Source organism: Spinacia oleracea, chromosome 6, assembly GCF_020520425.1.
Source record: "Spinacia oleracea cultivar Varoflay chromosome 6, BTI_SOV_V1, whole genome shotgun sequence".
Classification (NCBI taxonomy): Eukaryota; Viridiplantae; Streptophyta; class Magnoliopsida; order Caryophyllales; family Amaranthaceae; genus Spinacia; species Spinacia oleracea.
In genome coordinates, this window is record NC_079492.1 from 133,849,648 (window position 1) to 133,860,527 (window position 10,880).

The 10,880-nt window shown below is 39.0% G+C and overlaps 1 protein-coding gene across 1 annotated transcript; it reads right to left on the minus strand.

Annotated features, from left to right (window-relative positions):
- Nucleotides 1-317: 317 nt before the first annotated feature.
- On the minus strand, nt 318-10,149 carry LOC110785306 (uncharacterized). The gene is made up of 10 exons (XM_056832810.1): nt 10,145-10,149; nt 8,962-9,184; nt 8,626-8,724; nt 8,262-8,431; nt 8,026-8,159; nt 7,770-7,947; nt 7,090-7,654; nt 6,232-6,344; nt 5,904-6,147; nt 318-810 (listed from the first exon to the last, which is right to left on the minus strand). The coding sequence occupies exons 1-10, from the start codon at nt 10,147-10,149 to the stop codon at nt 580-582; spliced, it is 1,962 nt and encodes a 653-aa protein (XP_056688788.1). The 3' UTR covers nt 318-579.
- Nucleotides 10,150-10,880: the final 731 nt, after the last annotated feature.

The window sequence follows — 10,880 nt, forward strand, 5'->3', positions numbered from 1 at the left end:
TGCTAGACAGAAACCCTCCCAAGAGAAAATCCTAGAGGGAAAATTTTGTTATACAAATATCTCACTTGACTATGTTTATTTTTACATAATGTTAAAGAATAATTGTCAAATTTAGTTAATGAATAGTATCCAATAGAGAAACGATGCATCTATTGCGGAACGGAGGAAGTATTAGTATAAGGAACAGGAGATGAATTGGTTAATATTGTTATTCCAAAGATCTTGTTTAGTGTATCATATCATATTGTCAAGTCAACCACCAAATCACACTATTCTTGTTTAGCACATCTCGCATAAAACATACAGAGTCGAAAAATGTTAGGCACATCATTACTAAAAAAACATACTTTGTATTTATGTAGGCAAAATAAAAATCTTTATACATTCAGAACTCGCAGATTACATTACATGCCTTATTGATAATGAGTCCTATAACCCAAAGAGTGTTATGTGCTGACGCCTGACGGGAACAGAGAAGCTCATATGTAAAACAAACGGCTATACAAAACATTCTTTTAACTAACAAGCGCTGATTGACATACTCCTAACTACACAAAACAGTTGCTGCAAAGAGGGTAATCAGCTGTTTTCTGGTAGCTCGTCCACGAATTCAACGGGAATAACGGGAATGGAGTCCCACCATTCCTTCAACCGCCGGTTTCCTGTGTCGTTTTTCATGAGATTCTTGGAAACAACTTTTGAGTTGGTTGCAAATAGATACAAGGTGGAAGCCATAATCAAATACTTGAAGGGAATCAGAGCTACAATGACTGCTACTCTAACCATCATCATCATCACTGTATTTGATTGCTGTAGAAAATCCCAAAATCATCATATGTTAGTGTAAAACCAAAATAACAAAGCATCTGATTATCCCTTCTATTTTTAGAATTTAGAAGGTGTATGGGATATTTCAAACTTAAAACTATTGTCTATCAAACATGAAAGATTCAAAGGATTCAAACTATCACTAAAATGTTTATATTGTTATATACTCCCTCCGTCCCAAAATTATAGTCATGTTTCTAATTTTAGCTACTAAGATCCCCACTTTCATGTACTATATTAATTAAAATTGTATTGAAAACCCCACCCATGTGATAAGAATTGACCTATTCATGGTCAATACTTCCATATATGTTAGTCAATTATCTTGTAAATATTCTAGGAATATCTTCCCTTAATTCAAGGAGTAATTATCGTAATTATCTTGTTTACCTCCTTTAGATTATTCTGTAGAAACCTAAGTGTATCCCTAGTATATATACCTTGACATAATGAATAAGAAATGCATCCTTGCTATTTCTCTTATATGGTATCAGCCGTCTGATTCCATAACTCTTCTTCTTCTGTCTTTCAAACTCGTTGCAATGGAGAATGCTACCCCCTCATACCAGATTCCTAATAGCAACGACCCTACAAAACCATTTATCTTTCTCAACATCCACAATGCAATCAAGCTAACCCCCACAAATTACCTCTCCTGGAAGCTACAGATAGAGGCCATTCTTGCTGGACACGATCTTGTTCAATATGTAGATGGTGTTCTCCCTTGTCCTCCCCCAACAATTATTGTTGAAGGTGTTGAGTCATCCAACCCAGCCAATGTTCATTGGCTACGCCAAGATCGCCTTCTCTTCGGCGCTCTCATAGGGACACTATCCCCCAATCTGGTGCCCTAGTCTCTCAAGCCAGGACCGCAAAACATCTATGGGATATGTTGGCTAGTACCTATGCCCTTCCCAGCCACGGTCACATTAAGCAGTTGAAAGACCAACTGTCCCTTACCATCAAGGGCAACCGTAGTGTCACCGAGTTCATGCAGACCATCAAGGCCTTAGCTGACCATCTTGCTGCGCTAGGGAAGAAAGTGGAACACGAGGATCTCATTGATCGTGTACTCCTTGGCCTTGATGAATCATACTCCTCTGTCATTGAGTCTGTGAATGCTCGTGATACCCCTATCACCTTCGAGGAACTCCATGAAAAATTGATAAAGGAACTCTCAATCCAACAAACTCGTGTGGATGCATCTCTCCCGGCTACTGCTTTTACGGCTTACACTCGCCATCAACCACATCCATCTGGTCATACCAATCGACAAAATGGCCAAGGTATCCTCTCTACACCTTCTACCTATAACAAAAATGCTCGTCCTTTCCTTGGTAAATGTCAATGGTGTAGGGAGCAAGGTCACGTGGTTTCTCAGTGTCCCGTGTTTACCAAGAAGTTCCCAAATGCATCACCACCGAGTGTGTCCACCTCTGTTAGTCGTCCGTATCAAAAACCACAAGCAAATGTGGCAAACCTTGCTGCCACAGCCTCCTCTTCATCCACCCCATGGCTACTTGACAGTGGTGCATCGCATCATGTCACGACGGACCTAAATACACTCTCACTCCATGCTCCTTATGATGGTACAGAGGAATTAATTCTCTGTGATGGTACGGGCCTTAAAATTACTCACTTTGGTTCAGTCTCTCTTTCTTCCTCTCTTGTGCTAAATAATGTCCTAGTAGTCCCTGCAATATCTAGGAATATCATCTCTCTTTCTCAACTTTGTCATGATAATAACATTTCCATTGAACTCTCATCAAATTCTTTTTATGTGAAGGATATACCAACGGGGGCATACCTTCTCCAAGGGCTAAGTCTGGGATTTATGAAGCTCATCACACCACCAATCCTAAAGTATACGCAAGCACAAAAGCCACCTCCCTTAATTGGCATCACCGCCTCGGGCATCCATCTCAACATGTTTTCCGATTACTTATTTCTAAAAATAGTCTTAATGTTCCTAGTATTTCAACCTTAGATTGTAATTCATGTGCTTGCAATAAAAGTCACAAACAACCTTTTTCTACATCTACTATTTTTTCTACCTCTCCTCTTGAATATGTATACACTGACTTGTGGACTGCTCCTATATATTCTCATGATAGGTTCAAGTACTACATAATATTTGTTGATCATTTCACTAAATATATATGGCTGTATCCCTTGGTAAAAAAATCTGATACGAAAGCAATTTTCCGACGATACAAGGCCTTGGTGGAAAAGTACTTTCAATTACCTCTTAAAACCCTATACTCAGACAACGGGGGTGAGTAGGAAAGTCTACGTAATTTCCTTTCTATTGATGGTATTTCTCACCTCACAACCCCACCTCATACTCCTGAACTCAATGGTTACTCGGAGCGGCGTCATCGCCACATAGTCGAAATATTCTTGTCTCTGTTAACCCATGCTCGAATGCCACTCGAGTATTGGACAAATGCATGCTCCACCGCAACTTATCTCATCAACCGCCTTCCCACTCCAACACTCAAAAATAAGTCACCCTTCTCAAAATTGTTCGGTCATGAACCAAATTACACCAAACTCCGAAGCTTTGGATGCCTATGTTATCCATGGCTTAAGCCCTACACCACTCACAAGTCAAAACCTTGTGTCTTTGTGGGTTACTCACCCACCCAAAGTGCTTATTATTGCCTTGACTTGGACACACACCGCATTTATGTCTCTCGCCACATCCACTTTGTTGAAGACAAATTCCCCTTCTCGGACAAAAACACACCAACACACTCCTTATCCTCCTTAGTAGAAGAATGGGCTCCATTTACTTGTCCCATACTACCTTCCCCAATGCCAACCCAACCACCCATATCTCCTACCATCACCCCACCTATGACTCCTACTACATCTAATTCTTCCGCTGCCACTCTCCATCACCCACAAACAATGAAACATCCTCCAACTCACCAACCTCGACGGATAATGTAGTCAACTCCGAACCACAAAGTCCAACCCTCCCTCCCCCAACTCACAAAATGACCACTCGTCTACGTGACGGTATTCGAAAACCCATCAACAAGCTAAACCTTAATGTTGAGGTTGTGGACAAAGACTTGCCCAGAAGCATCACTCAAGCCTTGAAAAGTCCATTGTGGCGCAAGGCCATGGACGCTGAAATACAGGCTTTGGTGTCGAATAACACATGGGATTTGGTCCCTCCTTCTCCGTCTCAAAATGTGGTCGGGTGTAAATGGATATTCCGCATTAAAAAGGACAAGGATGGTAATATTACTCAATACAAAGCAAGGTATGTAGCTCGGGGTTTTAATCAAAGACCCGGTATTGACTACGGTGAAACTTTTAGTCCCGTAGTAAAACCGGGAACGGTCAGATTAGTACTATCACTTGCCGTAAGCCAAGGTTGGCCGCTTCGTCAGCTTGACATTAACAATGCCTTCCTTCAAGGTACTCTCACGGATGATGTCTACACTATTCAACCGCCCGGTTACAATGATCCAACCAATCCATCCTATGTGTGTAAATTGAATAAGGCACTTTATGGTTTAAAACAAGCACCAAGGGCATGGTATACAGAACTACGAGAACATCTTCTTCACTTGGGATTTTGCAATACCATCTCTGACTCCTCTCTCTTTACTCTCCATGACAAAGGTAACATTATTTACTTGTTGGTATATGTTGACGACATTATTGTGACAAGTAACACCCCTTCATTCTTGGATGAGTTCATAACTAAGTTTGCAGCACGATTCTCCCTCAAAGACTTAGGGGATTTGTCATATTTTCTTGGAGTTGAGGTCATGCCACATCCGAAAGGCATTTTCCTCAGTCAAAAGAAATACATTAATGAAATACATTAATGACATCCTCTTGAAAGCTAACATGGAAGACTCCAAGCCCGTTGCAACACCTATTGCCACCGTCCCACCATTGTCTATTCATGGCGAGCTCCTACGTGATCCAACAGAATATCGAATGCTCATTGGAAGTCTTCAATATTTGGGTCTCACTCGTCCTGACATTGCCTTCACAGTGAACAAACTAGCCCAGTATATGCAACATCCCACCGAAGAACATATGCAAGCTCTTCGTCGCCTACTACAGTATCTCAGTGGCACGTCTCATATGGGTCTCATCATTCATAAGAACTCCCCTATGCATCTCCATGCGTACTCAGATGCGGATTGGGCACGAGATAAGGATGTGCGGATTGGGCACGAGATAAGGATGACTACATCTCCACAACTGCTTACATTGTATACTTGGGTAAAAATCCAATCTCTTGGACATCAAGGAAACAACGTACAAGAGCACGATCCTCTACTGAGGCTGAATATAGGGCCGTGGCTAACACAACTGCTGAAATATTATGGGTCAAAAATCTGTTCAAGGAACTCGGTCACACCCTTCCTAGCACACCAGTGGTATTTTGTGACAATGCCGGTGCCACATATGTAAGTGCAAATCCAGTATTCCATTCTAAAATGAAACACCTAGCTCTGGATTATCATTTTGTTCGAGAAAATGTGCAGAGTGGGCTACTACGCGTCACCTATATTTCCACGAATGATCAACTCGCGGATGCTCTCACAAAACCACTGCCTCGCACTACATTTCATAATTTGGTAGCCAAAATCGGTCTCTCAAATTGGCCGACCGTTTTGCGGGGGCGTGATAAGGATTGACCTATTCATGGTCAATACTTCCATATATGTTAGTCAATTATCTTGTAAATATTCTAGGAATATCTTCCCTTAATTCAAGGAGTAATTATCGTAATTATCTTGTTTACCTCCTTTAGATTATTCTGTAGAAACCTAAGTGTATCCCTAGTATATATACATTGACATAATGAATAAGAAATGCATCCTTGCTATTTCTCTTATATCATGTACTATATTCCACTTTCATATGTACTATATTTTCACCTGCACTTTATTCTACTTTTCCATACAACTCGATCATCATTTGTACTTTATTTCACTTCTTCATGTACTACATTACATTTTTCTTAAAATCCGTGTTTTTTGTCAAACGGGACTATAATTATGGGACGAAGGGAGTATTATGGTAAGTGAATCAAGTACCTTGGGAGCTCTAGAAACCGATATGGAGTAGACCTTAAGTATTGCAATGTTGACCTGCTGCACCAAGTCCTGTGCAGTTCTCAGTTGTTGCTGAGCTGAAACAATGCTCTCCATGGCCGTATTGTCTGAAGCAGTACACACTACTACTTTGTTATACTTGTCTCCAATCCTCTGTTGTCTTGCTCGTAGCATTACGTAGGCTGCCCAAAATAAGATGATGGCTAATGCCTTTCCAATCCACTCCCTACAAATTAATTGTAACTGCTGATTAAAACAAAATTCTGGGCTAAAAATTCAAATTAATCATCATACAGAAATCAAAAATTACTTGTAAGCTATGAAGAGAATAGCAGCAATCAAATTTACGGTTGCACCCGGCCTCTCCCACGACACTACTTCTTGGAACCAAATCCAACAGCTTTTCAGTGGTTTCAACAGCTCCTGCAATTGATACCAAACCAAATAATGAGTCTCGTTTGAAGATTCCACCAAATAGAACCACTCTCCCTCACTAATGGTCCTAGTTACCCTACCAATTACAAACTGATGAACTCTGTAACCATTACCACCATTTTTTAAAAATTTACAAAACGGGAGTCATATTTGTTCTTTGTTTCTTTTCTGTATACGAGTATTGGCTATCGTCACAGTACCAAGGCATGATAGGCTGGCACCATGGATGCCATTCTGATCCTAAGTTAATAATTTCTCATAAACTTTGACTAACATCCTTTTGAAATGGCATGGTGCTTGAGGGGAACTCCTACGGCGACAATGTTGCACCCTAAATGAGTCAATGTGGGGAGGAATAAGTGTTCATAAAAATGCCATGAAGTTGGCAGCTATTTAATACAATGCTCCGTCCCTGTTGACTTATTTCAGACAAAATAAGTTCAGAAAAAAAAAAGATTTTTCATACATTTTCACACATAAATAAGTTATTTCAGATAAAGTAAGTTCAAGTAAGTTCAAATAAGTTCATATAATATAAGTCTTGACAATATAAGTCGAATAAAACGGAAACGAAGCCAAGTGTTAAGGGTACTTTGGCAAGAGATCTAGTGAAATAAGAAAAGGAAACACGTATATGACAATTAGAAAACGAACAGCCAAACGAGTACGAGATTCAAGAAAGAGAGAAAACCTGTTTAAACATAACATTGATATAGATTGGGAACACACTTACCAAAAGTACAAGAGCACTATCAACAACCCCTTCTTCCTTCAAAACTTCAGTAGTAGCTTTAGCCGATTCCATTTCCTTTGCTTGTTCCTTCACCTCTGAAACAGCTCCATCCAATGTTGCAAAACCATCTTCTTGAGGGCTTTTTAAACTGACCCCTTCAACCACATCTGGCTTTTTGAACTCCATTTCATGCACAATTTCATGTGGCATGTTCAGACTCCTCAGAATTGAACTTGCACTGCACGGTTCTCCAGTTTCAATCAGTTTCAGAGTTTCTGCAAGTTCTTCTATTATAAAATCTCCTTTAGGTAGCTCATCAAATAAAGTAAATATCAAAAATCTTTGTGGTATTGGAGGTGCCATCCTTAGCATTTCTCTAGCAGCATGAAGCCTTATAAAGCCTAAGATTGTCCTTGCATGCATTTCCCACATTTGGTTTGCCGACAGCGACTCCCTTTTTGATAAGAACTCGTGTAAAAGCATAATTTCCTTTGTTAAAATCATCCAATGGTCTCGTCTAGTAGAACTGGTCAATTCCGGGAATTCTAGCAGTACACCTTCTGCCCTACAAGAGCAATTGCAAATACATCATTCATTAAAACTAATTGAAGTTCATAAAAATGCAACTGTGATTGAGCAATATAATAAGGGTGCTTTCAACTAGCTGCCCGAAGTCTTACAGTTCTGAGGACTCGTATAGCATGGCTTTGTCAAAAAGTGCCGCACCCCATGGGCCTGTAGCAGCTGGTTTCAGACTCTGATCAATGTTCCTTGAGAGATCAACTTTTATAGCATCTTCGTAACTGATAGACCCCAACGCCTCGAAGTAGAGGGCATAGTTGGTGAGCGTCAGTCTACCTAAATAGAACAGCGGTTGCAATGAGTAATTAAAAGTTAAAGAAAACTAACTACATAATAAAAAATGGCTTAACGAACCTGGCCAGCTTGTTCCTCCAATATGACGGACTACTCGTTGGGTACTTGCTGTTCCTTCAACATGCAATATATATTCATCATCAGCAAATGTGGCTCCCTTTGGTGTATCTTGCTTTTGTAGATGCTTCGTGCACCTAAAATAACTCGAAATATTTAATCGAAACTAAGAAAAATCAACGACTACTTCTGCACCGGCCCTTACAAGCAAACTAACACATACGAATTGGAGGGCTCACTTTTCAATTTCTGTGAGAAATCTATCATAGGCTGGATAATGTAGAGTGTTAGCCGTAGGTGCGGTAAGAGTTTCGAAGATGAATCTACCATTGACTACATCTCCGGGCAAAGGGAGCATTGATGAAAACCATACAAAAGCATCTTCTTCTACACCTTGTCCATGATCAACCTACCAACATAATGTCATCATTTAAAATACTATCAATGGACTGAAAATGTGGGGATTACGGTTAAGTTCTGCATATTAACTGTTAGTTCCAAACAAATGATGAAACAGAACAATCAGCTGAATATTTGAATTGCTTATTTTCCTATTACAGATGAATGTTTTTGTAAAAATGATGGAAATGTGAAAGATCTTACAAGCAATGGCATGATGTCCGAATAGAACAATGACACGTCTTCATGTGGTGCAGTCACTTTGAGTGGTTTCTTCTCTTCTTTCGCTTTACCCAACGTTTCCTGTACACCAATGCAGAAGCAGGAAAGTTCATGTTTCACAATTTGACATGCTTAATAATGTACTGACTGAGAGGTATCTCATATCCGTTAAGACACTGAGTACCGATCTTTATATAAACTATCTTAAATCATATAAACCATTAAGAAAAATGAACTGATTGTACAGAAATAGACTAATATATTTAATATGTGTTGTTTATGCTGTCTACATAATCGTATGAGATACAACAAATGTACCATATACGATTCCTCATCAGCGGAGCTTGGCATCTGCCAAGCGAGCATCATGTCGAATGTGAAGCGGCTGAAGGAACTATCACTAATACTTTCACAAGCTGGCCCCTGCCTTAAAGCCTTTGAAGAGCAAAACTCCACTAATTTCCGTGAATATTCGCCCATCTCTGGCTTCCATGCTTCCTTGAATTCTTCCAGAAGTGCATCAACAGAGGTGTCTAATTTCCTGCACATACACACACACAAAAGCATTACAACTTTCATCAATAATTTCTCTAGTAACATAATCAGGTGACTAAAGAGTTTAAGAGTAATTTAAACTGAATCCAATGCATGAAAAAATTGGGTGATGAACAAGGTTGTGGTTTAAGTAATTGGCTACATTCCCCCAACCCAAAAGATTATACCTGCTGGTGTCATATTCATATAATGGCCGGACACAATGCACGAGGCTCCCACTATTTAACGCAATGTACCTTTTAATTTTACTTTTTAACTCATTCATATGATATACTACTAGTCTACTAGTACATGTCCTCCACGATTTACGAAGTAGACAATCTTTCCGAATAATGATTTTTCTATTTTCCTTTGCTTGGTTTGCTAAGAGTGTAGATAACTTCCCCGAGGTGGAAAATAGCCGCATGGGATCGAGAGGGAAACATTTACTTTTGGAATGGAAATCATGCACATTTTTATTTTCTCCTCTTTACTCCTTAGGGCAATAGGAATAAGAGGCTTGTCAAGAGATTTGTGTAGAAGTTTAGAGGTTCATAGACAAACCTCACTATCAGTGGCGGAGCCACGGTGCCCTCAGTGGGGTCCTTGACCCCACTTGAATTTTTTTTTTTTTTATAGTTAAAATTTCAATTTTTTTTAAAAAAATAAATAATTTTAGTGAAAGTTTCATCAATTTTTAAATAGTGACCCCACTATCTCAAAATTCTGGATCCGCTACTGCTCACTATTGTTGAAAAACGTTAAAAGACAAAGGTTACTAAAGAGTAAGTGGTTTGTCTTTGCCATGTATGCAAAAGATTATAATTTAATTTTCATTTCATTTTGTTTTAGGTGATATGAATGTTTTTGATCCCCGCATATAAACCTTCGTAAAGGTTTATATATTGTTGGTAGAAGGTTTATTACAATCAAGGTTTATAAATGATGATGTGACATTAAAACAAACCTCATTTAAGTTTATTTTATTGGTACTCCCAATCATCTTCTCCCTTCTCTTTCCCTTCAACAACTTTTTTCATACAATTGTGTTCTCCCTCGAAATAGTTTACCACGAAAAATGTTTTCCGTAAAACCAACTGAAACCTAAGCAAGATCTTCATATAGTCATATGTGAAAGTTTTACACTGAGCTAATTAAACAAGTACTCCTCCATTTTCCTAAATTCCACCCACTTTTCATTTGAGGTTTTCCCAAGTTCTACTCGATTTTACTTTATTCTATTTTATCTATCCCCTTACATGTAAAGACACTTACTTGCATCGTCCCGATTTTGAATTCTCCTTGATTTCTGTTACTACGGTAACAAATAAAATTGCTTAAATTTGCAGCTTGAAATTCGCTAATTATCCTATCCGGAAACCATATACATAGTCTCCACCCCTAGTAATTAAACATACTCCGTATGTCACACACACGAATTTACTCAAAGGCAGCCTTTGGGAACCTTTTTTCCACACTCCCAGATAAGGCAACCACTCAATTTTAGTATATGCAGTGTACATACATGGTAAACCACATGACAAAGACAGAAGCCATGAAACTTCAGAATTCTTTTTTTTACATGTCCTTTATTTTACCAAATCAAATTAAAAGTTCAAATAGAAGTATGAATTGAAACAAGGAACATAGCCTAATCCAATTTGTACAACCATATAAATGTACTTCATATATGTATATCTGGT

What these genes read in the sequence shown, in the direction of transcription:
- LOC110785306 (XM_056832810.1), bottom strand. An exon ending in ATAGTGCTCTTGTACTTTTG is followed by an intron (nt 6,345 to 7,089) that starts GTAAGTGTGTTC and finishes TATCAATTGCAG; the next exon opens with GAGCTGTTGAAACCACTGAA. An exon ending in CGGTTTCTAGAGCTCCCAAG is followed by an intron (nt 811 to 5,903) that starts GTACTTGATTCA and finishes GATTTTCTACAG; the next exon opens with CAATCAAATACAGTGATGAT.